The 19,058-nt window shown below is 40.6% G+C and overlaps 1 protein-coding gene across 2 annotated transcripts in view; it reads left to right on the top strand.

The window, feature by feature from the left end:
- Nucleotides 1-13,557, top strand: part of ARHGEF9 (Cdc42 guanine nucleotide exchange factor 9) — a 587,846-nt gene extending 574,289 nt beyond the window's left edge. For both annotated transcript variants that reach the window (XM_073641046.1, XM_073641047.1), the window contains one exon: nucleotides 1,622-13,557. In XM_073641046.1, the coding sequence (XP_073497147.1) occupies nucleotides 1,622-1,809 (188 nt within the window). In that variant the 3' untranslated portion in view covers nucleotides 1,810-13,557. The remainder of the gene's footprint in view (nucleotides 1-1,621) is intronic.
- Nucleotides 13,558-19,058: the final 5,501 nt, after the last annotated feature.

Raw genomic sequence — 19,058 nt, 5'->3', positions numbered from 1 at the left:
TCACCAGCAATGCCGGGAATTGTGACAGCGTGTGCCATGTGCACCGTACGCTGTCATGACTTGGCAGTCTGCAGTCACATACAATGACTGCAGTCTTTGTCTCAAGCCTGGACAACCCTTTTAAGTGCATTTATTAGTGTTTCCAAATAGCATAATTAACTAGCACACTCCTACATTAAGTTACCTATAGGTATTTAAAGGAAACCTGTCAGCTGATTCATGCTCCTAAACCACGGGCAGCATGAATTAGAGCAGGTATATTTTTCTCTGCAATGCTCCGATGTTTCAGAGAAAATTTTGTTTGAAGATTTGGCTAGAGACCATAGCCAGAAACGGGACTATTCCAGCACCACCCGGTGGTGCTCAAGGTGATTGACAGGTCTATCGCTATGGGAGAGACTTGTCAGTCACCTAGAGCAGTGCGGAAAGAAGTCAGCACGGGACGACTTTGGAGTAGTTGTTTCATAGAGAAATATACCTGGCTGCAGTCGTGCAAGCAGGATCTGATTCATGCTGCCAGCGTATTGGGCAGAATGAATCAGCTGATAGGTTTCCTTTAATTGCGGTCCACTGATCACTCTCTGGTTCCTCAGCTCTGATCAGCCAGGTGTACACATTTATTTTAAAAGGGAAAAGAGAATAATCTGGGAAACAATTAGCCAATTTTTCTTTTACCTAATGAGACACATTGCGATAACTATCTAGATGTTCCCATTCATGTTTAATTTGAGGCAGATCCTGTGAAAATCATTGACGTTCATCTAGAAAAATGTAATGGATGATAATTAGATAAGGAAAAATCAGTCTGTGCATGTGTTTACTGCGGTAAGAAAAAATAAGCATAAAATTACCCTATGTGAGCAGTGGACACACTGGAATAAGGAATTTTCTGTGATTAGACTATTTGTCAATGACCAAGAATATTCATTTATTGCTGCTTTTATCGTTTTGTCATTCATTCAATGTAATATATATAACTTGCTATTTTTTTTACTTTGTGCTGGAACAGTGCGGTGTCTTCTTGGTAACTTTGTAACTAATTCAGACAGCACTGCACCTCATGGCAGCAAAAGTATTAAAGAGATTTTCCGCTACTCGGACAATCCCTTCTAAATCTCTTATGTTTCCCCCTAGTAAAATAATAACACCTTTACTCACCTTCGGTGCCGGCGCCATTCCAGTTGTGTCAGCACTTGCTCTCCCGGGAATCATGTGACATCTGGAGGAAGTGAGAGAGCAGTCGCAGCTCTTACTTCCTTTAGATGTCAATTACATCCATAGGAGGGAAGAGTGATTGGCCACAGGGATTGCATGACATGATAATGTCACACGATCCCAGGGAGAGCCAGTGCTGGAACGGCGCCAGCACCGCAGGTAAGTAAAGGTGTTATTATTGTACTGGGAAGAAATGTAGGGATTCAGAAGTCCGAGTAGTGGACAACCCCTGTAAGGAAAAAAGAAACAATGTACTCGATAGAGGATCATAAGATAACAATGTATAACAATGTATAATAGTTTTGTAGCTTCTAATTTTTTAGAGGTGAAAATCTAATTTAATCAGTTTAATTCAGAGTTGTACTGTGTCCTGTAGCTGACTAATTGGTGTGTGTTTTTCTCCTAGCTGGTGTCAGCTGTCCACGCTCGGTCCCTCCAGCATACCCGCCGCCTCAGGAACCCGGCGCAATTCAAGGACAGTATATGGTGACCGACGGCATAAACCAACCACAAGTTTTTGAGTTCACTGAACCCAGAAGAAGTCAATCCCCTTTCTGGCAAAACTTCAGCAGGTTGACGCCTTTCAAAAAATAATACAAATATATAAATATATAAATATATATTGAGAAAGGAGTATTAAAAATAGAAAAAAAAGAAATTATATTTATAGATGGACCTTTTTTCGGAGAAGCACTGTTGCAACTAAACTATGAAAGGACCAAATACAAAAAAAATTGCAAACAAGACAGGAAAACTAACTTTAAACAGTTGATTTTTTTTTTCCTTAAAAAAAGTTTAATTTTTTTCCCGTCGGACTACAGGAACTGCTCTACTTTCGAAAAAGCTCCATGAAACATTTCCTCTCTCTGAAGAGTTCAGTCATAGTCACAAGACGCTTGCTGTTTCTTTCCTTGGACTCTAGGACTTCACTTGCTTTCCGTGATAGTGACCACTAATGTTTTTTGGATAATTGGTGGAAATTACACATTTTGCTCAAAAAGAACATTCTCTCTAATTAAGAGAGAAAACAGAGTGGTTAATGGGAAGCACCCTAAGTAAGATACACAACCTGCTTTCATTTCATAATATTCACTCAACATGTAGGCTAACACCTCCAGACCCAGTGGGGCTGTCAATTGGTTGTTTCGTCCTCCTGGCCCTGAAGGAGTTGCCATTTCCTCATCCGCATTGCTTCTGTAAGAGCAACTATTTTGAAAGTGGTCAAATTCTCCACAAAGTACTACTGCACAAGAAGCAAAAGTCAAAGCTTGCAGAGCGTAAAGTCGGGTAACAGATGCACGTCCTATGAAGTCAGAGAGACACCACCCTAAACTGCCTGTGCATTGTATCTACTCTTTGTGTATAAATCTATGTTCGTTCAGGAGGTGTAAAGTTAAAGGAAGGGAAGAAATTAGCTTCTGGGTTGTATATTGACCCTCCCACTGTTTTAGCGGTGCCAGAGCTCTGTAGTTCCGGGTCAATCTGCTAGCTACTGTGCAGTCTATCTATTCCTTTACTTGTTCCATAGATGTTCTGGGATAAAGTCCATCAAACAGGGATAATTCGATTTTTTTTTTTAATTGCAAATATTTATTTTCTGTTCTTTCCAAAGAGTTTATTTTCATTTTTTTTTTCTGTATAACTTATAATGCCTCAGTTAAGAAGGCGACACAGTCAGCCAAGTCATTGTTCTTATTTGGAGTCACTGTGAGCTTTGTAACTTAAAAGACCATGTGAAAACCGACAAGATTTGCTGCTTTGATGTCCTACACTTTTGGTATAGATTAATGCTGCGTTACTCATTTCTGCATAGGTGATGCCTGAATGGGAGATTCAGCCACATGGTATGTGGAATAGTCCCTTGTCAAAATGGCAATAACGTCCGTCGTATAAAATCCCTAAGGCTTCACGTGTACGGTGCAGAGCACTTTAGCCGGAAGGGCAGCAGCGTACTGTAATAATCGCTGTCAGTCCTGGTGCTGGCTTGAGTTTTAACCATGTCAGACGAGTATTACATACTGGATCACTTATTGCAAGTCTATAAGCTTCTCTGCACATTTACGAGTATTTACGAGTACTTTTATAGCTATTGCCTTCCTTGTCCCTCCCTATATCTATTCTCAAGCGTTCCTAAAACACATATATCGTCCTTCTCTTTTATTTGACGGAACACATACCCATCTTATTATAGGTGTTCTCTTGCTTTGAAATATTTCCTCTGGTTTTGTCTTCTGCTGTTTCTTTTCTGCGGTATTTAGTATGCTGCTCAATACACCTTCCCATGCTGCAGATAGGCTCATTCATTAAAATGGGTCTGTGTCCCCCCTGAGTATAGAGGAAGATGGTGTCAGAGCTTATTAAACAGTTGCCTTTGTTTCATCTCTCACGTTGCTTTCCCAAGGTGATCCCGTCCTTTTGTTTGTAGAGCGTGGCTGGTTTCTTTTCGTCACCCCCCTGTCGTCTTGCTACACTGCATCTCTTCCTAGAACACTTTGATGATTGAGTCTAGTTCTCAGAGCTCACTACTGCCAGCTGTACCCACCTTTCACTGTGCCGAATGATCCCTGTGCCAGGTGCCTTGGGACTGGCTGTTTATAGACCACCAGCAGGAAGAAAAAGCAAATCATTTAGGTCATGAAATTCGAAGGTGCCTCCACTCTTACTGTTGGTTATAGGCAATGAATTGCCCATCGGCCATTATCGTCTTATTCCATAAAAGATGTATTTGATTTATTTTAATTTTTTTTTCTTAACAAAAGCCAAACTGAACCTTTAATATTATATTTTGGTGGTATGAGTGCACAACATCGATTGTTGACCATAAATACTTGGAAATTGAGTTGTTTTGAGCAGCGATTAGGAAGTACGACGGTTAATCGTAAACTGAGCAGAGTTTCTATTGCATATATATATATAGACTGAAAATCACAATCATAAATACTGGATAACATATGGTGAAATGAGACTTATGACTTTCTAGGAAAGATAACATTTCTCAGTCCTCCCCGGAGACACTCGTCTGACCCCTCAGTCGGACACTTTCACACAACATGTCAGGATGCACTGATCTCTAGTCATTGGGGTATTAACTCCAACCAGCTGAAGACAATCATATGAAAGACGGGCATAGTGAATGTCAATGTTGGGAGATGAGTACATGGTATCCATTACATGTAACGAACACAGTCACTGAACCTATATACGATTTTAAAATCTACTTCTATTTTTCTAAGTCTTTTATACAGTATCACATCTGTTCATTATTCAGGGATGTAAGAGTAATTACTGTTTTGAGATCAGAGCACAACAAGACATTGTTCTGTTTCCCTCCACAAATCTAAGATACAGCTAGATCCCATGATAACTATATTATACGGATACTATATACAACATGATCCCATTGGACTCTAGGCTGCGGACATATCAATGGTGCAGCATGTTCGACCATACAGGGGCCCAAGAGGGGAGGGGGGAAATTTTCACCTCCAAAGCAGGTGGGATTCTGCATTATAAGGAGCTATTGGACTGCTAAGGACCCCATATACTGCTCTGGCACAGGGACCCTCTGCTATCTGTGTCCGCTACTGCTAGGCTGACTACGTCTGAGTCCCTCCCTCCAGTTTCCAGCCGCATTCCCTCAGTGCAATGTCATCACTCATTAAGATTCTGTAAGCAAACGCTTTCCACTTATCATCTAACCGAGAACACAAGAACTTGCTAGAAGTACCCATGTCTCCATATACAAGAAGGTGCTCAATCTACTGTGCATAGATAATTACACATCGTTAGGTTACTGCAGCATAGCATAGACTGTAGAATTGTTGGGGTGATTGAAATGCTGGGGATTTTTGTGCTCTGGACTTTTTGTATTAAAGGGTAACAAGTTATCACCCTTTCACAAGATTGGTGATAACTTGCTGATTGGTGGGGCTCTGGCAACTGGGTCCTGCACCGATAGGCAGAATGGGTTAATTTTAACTTCAACTAGGCACTTTTGCCCCCATTACAATGGAGTGCCAGAGAGCATGCCCAACCACTGCTCCATTTATTCTTTATGGGGCGGCCAGAAAAAGCCAAGGAAAGCGCTCAGCAGCACCACTAGGGAATGATGGAACCGCGGTTGAGCATGTGCACTGCTTTCTATTCTAAAGGGAAGAAAAATGCCCCTGTTCTGCTGTTGGACCTCCACCAACCAATAAGTTATCACCTATCCTATGGATAGGTGATAACTTGTTTTCACTGGACAAGCCCTTTAATAAGCCCTTGAGATCTGCCCTTGGTATTAAGGTGCCCATACACATAGGAGAAAAGTAATCCAAGCCTGTCAATTTCAGCAGGACTAATTGACTATCCTATGTGTATGGAGTGTGACTGACGGATGAAATAATAAGCAAGGATCAGGCAATTCAACATGTCAGATCCTTCATTCTCACAAGAGCAGTCTGGCACTAGCTTACTATCCTAAACCAAATTGAACCACATGCACGGTTGGCTGAGCCTTGTATTCATGTGCATAGGGGACGAATAGATATTGGCTGACCCAACCTTCTGCCCACATTTATGGTCAGCTTTCCAGCAGCAGTACCGGGTGCAGTGGGCACCAATCTATTTTAAAGAAATCTTTCTTTAATATAAATCTTTGCTTCAAATCTATTTCTCCACATATCAATACTGTATATCCTGGTTTTTCAAACTACTTGATGTCTTAGTATCAGCAGAATATTATCCTTAGGCCTCGTGCATAGTAGTATTATAACATCTCTAGACATCTGTGGTGGTCCTACTATACCTCTAATGTAATCTAACTCAGTATCCCCCTGGGAGCATTGCTATCACGGAAGAATATCTCTAACACATGTAGTAGTTATAGTGTAGTGTGTAGTACTGACAGTGTGCATGGGGCCTATTCGTGTATGAACGGTTCATGCACGTTAATGGGATGCATCTACAAGAATAGTTCAAGAAGCCCGAAGATCATATCATTTCAAATGTGAACTCTTCTAATCAGCAGAGATTTTGGAATTTGTATAAGTGTATGTGGGCCATAATAGAATGGTTTCACAGCTATATCACAGCTAGATATATATGAATAAATAGTATAGACCAAAAGCATTAGCAACAATAAGTGGAATTTGCAATAAATTACAGTAGAATGGTAATGAATGATAGGATATTTGTAGTCCTAGTAGTAAGAATGAATGCACCTTCCTGCTAAACAGTACAACCTTTCATGAAAAATATGCACATCTGGATTTTCTACCTCTCTGGTTAACTGGTATTATAGAGACATACACAAGATGCAGCCATGTTTGTATCAAAGTTGTGATATCACTTCAACCACAGTTTAGGGCCTAGGTCTTTATCAAACTGCTCGTTTATGTGACGCACTACCTTTACAGGGGGTATACCCTTTGTACTTTGTTCTCATTATCAATCCATATTGTCTTCAGTGTTATTGGCTTTCATGAAGGTGCAGGTCACCTGAGAAGGGGAATGGATAGTTTTTTTTCTGTGATTGGTTCTATAGCTATGTTGTATTGTTCCCACCTGTAACACCCGCTGCCTGTGATTGTGGCCTAGTTCCCCGCATTGCAGACATATCCAACGATATTTACTTGAATACTTTCGCCTCAGCTGCCCACTGTGAAATCATTATTTCTGAAGCTTCCCAACCTATGGACACCTTTAAAAAATATATTTTACATTTGTTTGTGGTTAAAAAGGTGCATTAGGTGTCTGCAATCTTGATCCCTTCATTTATTTTCAGATACTTTGATATGCAGGATATAACCTGCACCTAGTTTAGACTTTTCTCTGGATGTGTCTCTCCCAGCAATTAATGATGGATGCCAGGTCTGTGTCCAGGATGCAGCCATCACTCACTCCCATGTATTCTTGAACTGAATTTCCTTTCTAAAGTCCATGAAAGATCTCTTCTCCCTTGTGCTGACAGACAATGATGATGATGAGGAGTATATGACTTTCCTCTGCCTTTTCGTGTGCTTCCCTCTTCCCACTTTTCCACACTCCGACCTGTTGTGTACAACCATCCGCCCATCCTTCCTGATACTACCTTACATTGAGAGATAGGAGGGAGAAAGTAGCAGGAGCAGCATGTTTCTTTATTTCTCAGAAGCAGCAGCACAGCCAGCTATGTGAAGAACACAGACTCTGCAACAGCAAAATGGTAGTAAAATATTAAAAAAGACTATTTAGAAACATGATTTATTTTACATATCAAAGCAAATAAACAATACAAATAAATGCAGTACCAACTAGGTATTCACAAGCTTGGACAGTATTTCATATGTATTATAGGTGGCATTGATTTGCACAGAGGCTAGGAATTTAGTATACTTTCATTGCTATGCCCACCTTACATAACCAGTCAGGGTCCCTTATCCTTCCTCAGCTAATGGTGACAGTCATGCCATGCCATTTAGTCTTACATTAAGCTAACACTGAATATTTATAGGACAAGATTGCATCTTATCTCATTTTAGGTCTAAAATACTACTATAATTATTTTTTCAAATATCCTTAAAAGTGGAAGGGGCTATATTTTTCTGATACAGAGCTTCATATGCAGAGCATAGGATTATTGTAACAGATAACATTTTTGCTGCCTCTGCAGTTGCCACTAAAGATGCCTAAGAGCTTTCTGCACATTGAACATTGACCTCTATAATATAAAAGTATGCCGCAAACTCCTATTCTCCCTCTAGTGATGGATTTAGGCAGCTAAACAAAGCTGAAGCTCGACTACTCACCATTCAAGAAATTTGGAACTTTGAATATCTAATTTTATATAAAAAAAATTATTACATTGATTTGAGATAATAAAATGGTATAAGGGCAACTGAGTTTAATAGAATTGATAGACATAGGATGACTGTTGGTTGACTATTGTTAGGAAGTCAGCCTTTAAAGGGTTTTTTCAGGATCTTAGAAAATTTGTCTAAATGGAGGAATTAACATAAAAAAAAACTAAAAAAAACCCCTTTACTTTATGAATAAATTAGCTGCCTCTCCAGTAATGTCGCCCTGGTGCTCCCAGTTAGACTTGGATTACCTTGCTGCAGTGATGATGACCCTGTCTACTCATGTGATCACTGCAGCCAATCACTGACCTCAGCGGTGTAATTCACATGGCTAGCGATTTGCTGCAGGGGTTGTAATTTATTTTTAACAAAATGCAGCTTACAGTGCTACATTTAATCAGCTTTGCACTCAGTTGACAGCCATCTTTACTTAATATTCAGAAACATTACAATTTGTAAGAGTCATTAGGATTTGCACACACATTGCATACATATCCCTGCTTTTTGTTTTATATTTCTGCACACAAACACTGGATAGCTGTACTTGGAAGAGAAACCATCTCTTTCACATTTCTCACTGCGGCTCAGATGTGTGTATTGTGAGTTAAGGTCCATTTACACTGCCCGATTATCCTAGGAATGCCCATTTCATAACAATCGTGCTGTCTAAACAGGCTGCAAATCACCCAATGTTCAGCCGGTGAAATAATCTTTTCTGCTGCATAAAAGATCATCGTTCTCGACAGCTCATCATCTTGTGTAAACAGGAGTTGTGCTGCTGAAAACCAAGGTAGTCAATGGTGTATTCTAGTATTGATTTCTCAGCAGGGTCTGCCCATTTAAACAGGCTATCAAACGACCAAAGACCGGAAAGCATGTTGCCGGACAGCAGTTGTTTAATTCTTCGCATCGCACAGTGTAAATGAACCTTTATGTATAAGTTGTTTAGATTGAAAGGCATGTTTGTCTTCTTCCACTTTGATTGCAGTGGGATGTGGAAATGTTAACTGTGATTACGGCACCCAGGATGTCAATTTCATTTTACAGCAATCTCCACGTCAGCACTAGTGCAGTACAACACCATATGTGCTGCCAGTTATGTCTCACCAGCATCTTCATATCATCAACACCGTCAATGCACGATAGAGATTTTACACAGAACTCTGCATCTGTAGATCTACCTGGGCTGTATCTACCTGAGTCTACGTCTCCACATAAATGCCGAAAAGCCATTGTTTAAGTGTGACAAAACTGTATTGTGCCACAAATGACTCGTACAGGTTACAAAGTTAAGTATTTCATTTTACCCTTGAAATGCACATAGTAACAGTTCCCATTACCCCATTTGAATTTTCTTGTATCTATATTATGAGACAAAATGCTACCATCTAACCTATTAATAAAGCAGGGTGTTTATCCAAAAGGTGCTATTCTTAGACAATATCTAATGTAGCCTGTAGTCGTTGATCACTGGACCACTTTTTATTTTATTCTCAATGTAAAATGAGTCATTATTCTGAATTACTGGTCACTGTTGTCGATCCAGCCTTGTATGACCCTCATTGTGAGTCGTATGGTGCCATATACAATGGATGAATACAGGTCATACTGGCTGATTTCAACAGAACCGGCCAACCATCTATTGCATATGGTGGTGTCCTGAATGTTCCGATGGCGCACGTTGGGGAAAAAGGGTTACCATGCCTGATCCTTTTGTTCTTAATGAAGAGAAGCTTTGGCGGCTTCTGACGGAGGCTTACTCCTCTTCCTGGTGAGACGCGTACAAGCTCCGCTGAGCCTAGCATGCATGTGTATTGGGGGAAGTGAGAGTTTTGCCAACAGCTATCTAAAGTATACGGCTTGTGTTACACAGTTACATTTTAGGAGAAGATTAGGTATCAGACATTGTTGCAACCAAAAATCACAATATGGCTTGTCAGCCTTGATGAGAAGATACAATATTCTTCTGCTACTTATGGAAAATATTGCAGCTTTTTTGGGTACAAGAATGCAAAATTTAATTCCAGCATAAAGTAGATGTAGGTCAGATTTAGGGAAGCTATGGCAGAGACCTTTTTGTTGTCTTCATACAATCCCCTGTATAGGCTGTCTGTATTTTTTATCAACGTGTATATAGATTATAGATGTGATCCTATGCACAGATACATCTCTTTAATTAGGCTTCATCCAGTTAATGCAGTACAAGGTCTTGCTCAATTTCATTTTTCTTAAATTAGTAAACTCAACACAAAGTTGATACAGTGTTATGGCTGATGCAAAGCCTGGTGGGGGGCAGAGCATGACTTAGGCGTTCATTCAATCTCTGTGTCATGTATCACATCCTTTAGACCCTGCACTGCCTATAACACACTGAGGCCGATATACTAAATCTGTCTAATGTTTAGACAGTGAAAAATTACGGTGTGTTTACATGGACCAACCGGCGGCACTAAACAACCACCCATCAGTAAACTTTTAGAAGCTGATGGTCGATTGAGTGATCTGTAGAAGATCTGTAGTAGATCGCTCAGTTCGAATAGGCTGCCGTGGTTCTTGGCAGTGCGAGTCCTGTTTACACAGGAAGATGCACCGCTGAGAACGATGTATTTTTGTACTGCACAAAAGCTCATTTCACCTGATGAACAAGCATTTTGCTATTTTATCTAGTGATCAGCAGCCTGTTTACCCACCAAGGTAATCGTGAAACAACAGTTATTAATCTGCCAGTGTAAATGCAACTTTAGGCTAGAAAGTCTTAAAAGGGGCCAAATTTATCAAAGTAGCTCAGGCTGCTTGATAAAATCTTTAAAATTGACACCATCTATTAGTTAGCTTCCTTTGGTCCACTAAGTTATGCCAAAGTGTGGCTCAACTCTGGCACATGAGATTGCTAAATAGGCCATGCCCCTTTCCTGAACATGCCCCCTTGTCAAACATGATGAAAAATAAATGCGATGTAAGACAGTTTTTTCTTGCAAATTAAAGAAGCACTCCTCCTCCTCCCATCAAAGTTTTTATCTTCTTAATACATTGCAGTCATCATATTATATAGCACTGTGTACTTACAATTGCTCATTTTGCCTTTCTACCCAGTTAATTCTTCTTTTTTCCATGAGATCTATGGCAACACATGATTAAAGCCTGACTAGCTGAATCCTTCTAAGCTCTATGTAGAAACAGGAGGTCAATTTGCCATGCATGAATCATTCCCCTCTTTAACTCCTGACCCATCTGTTCCGCTCCTCCTACCAGAAACTTGGCAGTGAATAGAATTGTAGTTCTAATGATGACTCACACAGAGAAAATAGAGCTCCTGTTTCTACATAGAGCTTAGAAGGATTCAGTTAGTCAGTTTTTAATCACATCATGTCATAGACCTAATGGAAAGGAAAATCATTAATTGAGTAGAAAGGCAAAATGAGCAATTGTAAGTACACAGTTATATATAATATCATAACTGCAATATATTGAGAGATAAACATTTTGATGGGAGTGCTTCTTTAAGACATAATTCTGGTAAACGTAGCTTGTTTAGTCGACCCCAGTGTATACGTTTTCCATTAAGTGCGTCTTTTGGGAAAAGGGCTGTCCTTTTGGTATTGCAAACTAGTAGGGGCTTAGTTGAAAATACTGTTCGATAAGAAGCTGCATGCTAGGAAGATCCCTTTATTTCACGCAGTAGGTTCTGGTACTTTGGGTTCTCTTTCACGGTCTTCACAAACTGAAAATTGTGGTTATATACAGCTGTACCCTCTTCTGCATAAAGCTAGTACCTGTGAATGTGCATCCAGACACTTTGTGTGTAAAACTGATCTTTGTGACATTCAGTTGGCACCTGGGTGGTGGGTATAACAGCTTTGCAGCAACCTATACTAACCACTAGTGAAAAGAAAAAAAAAATCCTGCACAAGTTAATGAAAACACTTTATCCATTTCATGTGCCATGAGAACCTCCTATGTTATATGGACAGCGGTCACCTGTGGCTGCCTCGTCATTGTGTGGTTCTAATCCATCCAAAGACTCATTCTACCAGTGCCAAAGCTTCTCCGCTCTGTTTCTCTTCTGCCCTTTTCCTCTGGTGATATGTAGTAAATGCCATCAGTTCTGTCTCTGCCTTAGAGCTCATTCACCAGCTTTCCTAAAAAAAAAAAAAAAAAAAAAAAAGAGAGGATATCGTTGCGAACCCCAACTACTTGTGTGGCAAGTTGCAATGTCTTGCTTGAAATATCGCCAGCCAGCCTTCTGGTAAGACATTGGCCTACAGCAGTGTCGTTTCTGCAGAATCCTACCCATCATGGAAACTTGCAAATTCTTACCTGTTGTAACTTTTTGGATCATTTTGCTAGGGCATACTATGTGTGCAGAATGTTAGGAGTGCCATTTATCAAGTGTTTTAAAGAAATGAAGTGCTCAAGAAGAGCAAAGGCCTTTTATCACACAAGCTACCACGTTGTCATTACACAAGCCATCATGTCTGCATCTAAGTTGTCTGACGTTCTGTGTTCTCATACAGGCAGCACAGGTTATGTCTCTTTAAATGAATGTGAGAGTGATGAGGCAGATTGAGGGTTAACTATAGGGCCCGCAATGGAGCAAAACTTATTTTTCTACAGAATGGTTGCACCTTTATAGAACGACCCTTGTATATATATATTGAAAAAAAAAAATACGACTCCGAAGTCTATCACTAATCATTCCAGAAGCATACATTGTAAATACGACACCTCTAGGATACAACATTTGAATTGTCGTTCTGCTATAGGATGACTATTGGAACATACTCTGTATTACTGACTCTTGTATTTGTGTTTTTTATTATTATTTTACCTTCCTCACATGTTTCTGTTTGATAAATGCTCCAATATATTATTTGCAGCTACTTTTCAGGGAACTTATAATCTCTCGTAGCTAAGATAAGTTCTGCATGATATCACAGTTTTGGTTCCTTTTTTTTTTATTTTTTGTCGCAAAAAAAAAAAAAGAAACAGGTGGAATTGTACATGGATCAATATCATTGTGATTTTTTTTAGTATGCAGAAAAAAAACAAAAAAGGTGATCTGCACTTCTTGTTCTAAGCCAAAAAAACCTTGACTTCAGAGCTCGGGTTTATTCAAAGTCAGAACAAAGAGGTTTGTTATTTAGCTACTGTTTCCAAATGTTTTGTCTCTTACGTTCTGTTACAAAGGGTTGTTTGGCGCTGTCAAACAAATGTAAAAGTTTTGTGTAAAGGAAAACAAAAAAAAAAATTGTTTTAAAGAGTGTTGTCAGAAACACTGAGCCTTATGAGAAAAAATATTTATGGAGAAATAAAACAAAAATGGTAAAAGGCATTTTTAAAGTATTTTTAAATATTTTATTTATGTAAAAAAAAAAAATTAAACGTGTTGGATCTTACAAGCTCTAAAAAGAATATGTGCATCCTAAAACTGTTTTTTAAATGTCACTAATAGCCCAGCTTCAATGCCTAGGCATCTGTTTTGTACAAAATAAACTGTTTGTTCATCTGTTATGTACCTTAAGACGATTACAGGTATTGTCTGTCCCTTAAGATTCCAGTCTTGGATGAAGAACAGAAATTCGGATGGGGTTGCAGAGCACACTTGTACTTATGGAGGACATGCTGCTAGGAAAGATTGCAAAATTTAAAAGGGAATCTGTCAGCACTGCAGGTATTTTCTATGTAGTCTGACATCAGCATGGTGTAGGGGCAGAAAACGTGTTTCCAGTGAAGCATCACTTACTAGATTGCTTGGTATAGTTTGGGTAGAATCCCTGTTTTCTCTTTAAAGGTGGTCAGAATGCTGAGTTGTGTATAACCCCGCCCACACCACTGATTGACAGCTTCCTGTGTACACTGCACATTGTCAGCAAGCACCCAATCAGTGGTGGGGGCGGGGTTTCACAGATTTGTGAGACCTAGTCCTGCAGTGATAATCTCCTTCTGATAAAACACCAATTGTATTAAAAATACAGGAAGCAGCTAAGCAAGTGACACATCACTGGAATCAGACTCTCTGCCCCTATATTGTTCAGCTCTTAGATTAAATGGCAAATCCTGCTGACAGATTCCCTTTAAAGAATTCCTAAGCAACTATATCAATATAGCTAAAACAAGGCAGAAAATTAACTCCTAATGCCACATGTATACTCTTCGTGCATTGCTGTATAGTGTGTTATGGAGACCCTCTTTGTTTTAAGGAGAACTTTGGAATAGACAGCAAAGGGTCTTCACATTGCCAGTGAGATTCAAATTAAGATACTTCATCGATGAAGGAAGAGAGACAGAATACATGTGACATGCATTGTCAGCAGATAGAGTCTTCTGGTGTGGCAACAAAGACTCACCATATTTATTAGCTAGACAGAACAGAACTTCATTGTTACATACAACTGAACAGAAAACGAAATAGACTTATAAGTAACAAACACATTTCCCTTGGCCCAGCGTAAACCTTCTTGTCAAGGACTTCACAGGAAACAAGTATCTTAATCAGACATTCCACAATGTAAAATAAGAAAACACCCAAGCAGACTTCAGACATAGCAGAAATATAAATTGTTTTTTTCTAAATTAATAATGATATCTAGATATTAAAATATTAACCATAACAAGTGCATCTTGCATTCTATTATGAAGAAGCAATGCTTCAAGGGAATAATCTTTAGTGGAACAGAGGCATGCTGAGCTACAGTATGATCACATACACATCTATTGTGTTTTTTTTCAACTTGGAGATGGAATGAGGCCAAAATAGGTTGTGTGCATGAGACCTCAGGTTGTCACAGCAGTAGGGATGGGGCTTGTTACCATTCATTGTCCACAGATGTAGGATATGCCCAAATTGTCCTATGTTCCATATCACTTCTCAGAAAAAATGTATGAAAATAATCTACTTCACATCCACCACCATGGTGCCTACATGAGACACATTTTAACATAGAACGTAAACATTGGTAATAGCACATTTTTCTATATAACAAATAGTTTTGTTCTTTTGTATCGTGGAGTAGGTGCTCAGTAGTTAGACGTCTTCAGACATATGGAGAAAAACTTTGTCAATCAAATTGCATATGAAGAACGTAATTTTATTCAATGAAATTGACCCATAAGTAGACAGATTAAGTCCAATGTTTAGGCCATATAAGGCCTTTTTCAAGATAGATCTGTACCAAAGATAACATAAAATATGTATAATAAACAAAAGAAAAAACAAACAAAACAGCACAAAAATATATCATGGCTTCATAATGAAGAGGATAAGGTTAAAGGGAAATTCCAGCCGAAACATTGGGCTTAATCCGTCTACTTATAGATTGATTTCATTGAATAAAATTACGTTATTCATATGCAACTTGAGTGCCAATAGCACATTTTCTGACATGTTATGGATTGTTACATGTGTACAGGATCAGAACCGATAATGGTACAGATATACAACATCACAACCACCAACATGAATACATCACCAGAAGCACTTTCAGTACATGAATACGTTACCAAAAGCAACATCAGTACAGGAATGCATAACCAGAACCACAATCTTTAAATTAATACATTGCCAAGCATAACCAGAACCACAATCTTTAAATTAATACATTGCCAAGCTTAGTACAGTGATCAATTGCAATGTCAATTCAGCCTCATTGACTACATAAGCCTACAATTCTCAGTATGTCCTTAACAATGGTAAGGAGATACTGGGAGTTGTTGTTAACAGTCACCATCAGACTGTGGCCTACAGGAACCACAGTACTATTGAGACATAGTCAGTATAATAAATAAACATTTACATATAAGTACCTTATAGAAGACATTTTCTCTGATTGGAATCATTCTCTTTCTTCTCCAACTTGTCCAGATGCTCTGATGACTTTTCGCATCTACAGCTTGTCTCTGCAGACTTCCATCTTCTCCAGTCTTCTGCAGTACACTCCGACATCCTTTAAAATAACAGTGTCATTATAATGTCCCTAAATAAAAACATCTACCCCATGAAATTAAAAAACCCTGCACCCCTAATAAATGATTGCACTTCACTGTGCTCCCTGTACAAAATATGACCTTCACCCTGTCCCTCATATGGTACATGGCCTCCACTGTCATCTTCTACAAATCATTGCCTCCACACATCCCTCTTATCTACTATAAATGCCACACTGTCCCCTAAATGAACTATAACCGGCACTGTTTGACCTTTTGAGTTATGATTTCCCCATTTTCTGTAACTGACATATTCTCCCCCCCATTATTAGCTACAGAGGGTACGGAAAGTATTCAGACCCATTTAAATTTTTCACTGTTTCATTGCAGCCATTTGGTAAATTCTAAAAAGTTCATTTTTTTCTCATTAAAGTACACTCTGCACCCCATCTTGACGGTAAAAAACAGAAATGTAGAAATGTTTGCACATTTATTAAAAAAGAAAAACTGAAATATCACATGGTCATAAGTATTCAGACTGTTTGCTCAGTATTGAGTAGAAGCCCCCTTTTGAGCTAGTACATCCATGAGTCTTCTAGGGAATGATGCAACAAGTTTTTCACTCCTGGATTTGGGGATCCTCTGCCATTCTACCTTGCAGATCCTCTCCAGTTCCATCAGGTTGGATGGTGAACGTTGGTGGACAGACATTTTCAGTTCTCTCCAGAGATGCTCAATTGGGTTTAGGTGAGGGCTCTGGCTGGGCCAGTCAAGAATGGTCACAGAGTTGTTCTGAAGCCACTCCATTGTTATTTTAGCTGTGTGCTTAGGGTCATTGTGTTGTTGGAAGGAAAACCTTCGGCCAATTCTGAGGTCCACAGTACTCTGAAAGAGGTTTTCATCCAGGATATCTCTGTACTTGGCTGCATTCATGTTTCCTTCAATTGCAACCAGTCATCCTGTCCCTGCAGCTGAAAAACACCCCCATAGCATGATACTGCCACCACGTTTCACTGTTGGGATTGTATTGGTGTCACGGGTGTGTCGCCACGAAGATCGTCACGATTACACAGCCTGACTTCTCGCAGCTGACTTGTTGGTGCTTTGTGTTTTTCGGCAGTGAGGGAGTTAATTCTCTCTCTCTCTGTGCTAGACGAGGTCCAGCCTCGCCCAGCTGCAATCAATGCTGCTGTAGTGAGACTCCTTCAAATGCCTGCTGGTCTGTTTGGGAAGTGTCGGTGAAAGCATTTCATGCAGACTAACAGAGCGGATCGTGGTATTTGGAGTTTCTGAGATAAGTGTATTTGGAGTGTTTTTTCCCTTCCTCGCTTTATCATTTATCTCCTTTCCCGTTGGTGTTCACTCTGTTGTAGTTGTGTAGTTTTTGTATGCAAGGTGGTTTTGGTTTTTCCCTTGTACTGTCTCGTTCGTCTAAGTACTGTGTGTGGGCATATTATTACTTGTCCCCTTTTGTTGTGATCGGGGTCCTTCTCAGGACTAGATTACTTAGGTGCAGGGATCCTCAGGAGGTAGGGGTTACGCTGGCGGCCTGGACCTCTGTACCTTTAACAGTACCTCCAGGTTGAGGGATTAGTCAGGGCCCCAGCTTAGGGTCAGCTTAGGCCCCCTACCTCCAGTATTCAGAGACAGCGTGACATTTTCACCGACCCACTTAGTTTTTCTCCAGCTACCATGGATCCAGTAGCCGGTCTAGCTCGGCAGTTGCAGAGTTTGTCCATGGAGCTGGCGGACGTTAGGTCCAAGGTTTTGCATCCTCAGGAGCAAGCCGGACCAGAACCTAAAGTAGCTCTCCCTGACAGGTTCACTGGGGGACGGGACAAGTTTTTTGTTTTCCGGGAGGCATGCAAGTTGTACTTTCGGCTGCGGCCTCGGTCATCGGGGAGTGAAGAACAAAGGGTGGGAATTGTCATCTCGCTCCTACAAGGGGACCCACAATCTTGGGCGTTCTCTCTTCCCCCGGGCTCCCCGGCTCTCCAGTCAGTGGATAGGTTTTTCGCTGCTCTGGGACTCGTATATGATGACCCAGATCGGATCTCCCTTGCTGAGTCTAAGTTACGTAGGATCCAGCAGGGAGATCGTGCGGCGGAGGAATTCTGTTCGGAGTTCCGTAGGTGGGCCACGGACACCCAGTGGAATGACCCGGCTCTTAGGAGCCAGTTTTGTCAAGGTTTATCCGACAAATTACAGGATGTGTTGGCACAGTATGACTCTCCCGCGTCACTGGAAGCCGCTATGGCCCTTGCTATTCGCGTTGACAGACGGCTTCGGGAGAGGTGCGGGATAACTCTACCCCCTGTGATGACTCCACCTCCTACAAGGTCCCCTCATATGGTGGTTCCCCTGGTCAGTCCAGAGGAGCCTATGCAATTAGGAGGGACATCATTTCGGGGGAGGGGACCGGTGGTGCGCCATAAGACAGGAAGGTGTTTCTTCTGCGGGAGAAAGGGACATTTTATTGGGGGGTGTCCATCCCGTCCCTTGCAGAGTGAAGAGTCGTCGGAAAACTGTTGATCCCAGGTTGTGTGGTGGACGGCAATCTGGGAGTAGGTATTTCGTCCCTAGGTTCGTCTCAGTTTCTCGTACCGGCGGAGGTGGTGGTGGGTACGAGAACTGAGAGGATATCTGTTCTTCTGGATAGTGGGGCCGGGGCTAATCTGGTTGATGCTCGGTTTGCCCGGGTTCAAGGTATGCGATTGAGTGAGTTGGCTAAACCCATCCCCATATTCTCGATCGATGCCAGGCCTCTCGGTCAGGGAAGTTTTTTGCAAGCTGTGCATGACGTAAAACTTCAAGTGGGGGCGATACATAAAGAACTGTTGTCTTGCTACATGTTGGAGGGTCTTCCCACTCCTATAGTGTTGGGCCTTCCTTGGTTAACTAAGCATAACCCGGTTATTAATTGGCAAACCAGAGAGATAAGCCAATGGAGTAAATTCTGTAATAAAAACTGCATGAACACGGTCATCGGTGCGGTTACTCCCTGGGTCTTACCTCCATTTCTGGCGGACTTTGAGGATGTATTCTCGGAGAAAGGGTGTCAGGAACTACCTCCTCATCGCGAGTATGACTGTTCTGTAA

Source organism: Phyllobates terribilis, unplaced genomic scaffold, assembly GCF_046119375.1.
Source record: "Phyllobates terribilis strain yellow unplaced genomic scaffold, ASM4611937v1 Scaffold_7__3_contigs__length_470593459, whole genome shotgun sequence".
In the NCBI taxonomy this organism is placed as follows: Eukaryota; Metazoa; Chordata; class Amphibia; order Anura; family Dendrobatidae; genus Phyllobates; species Phyllobates terribilis.
The sequence above is the reverse complement of the archived record's forward strand: the minus strand, read 5'-3'. Positions and strand labels throughout refer to the sequence as shown.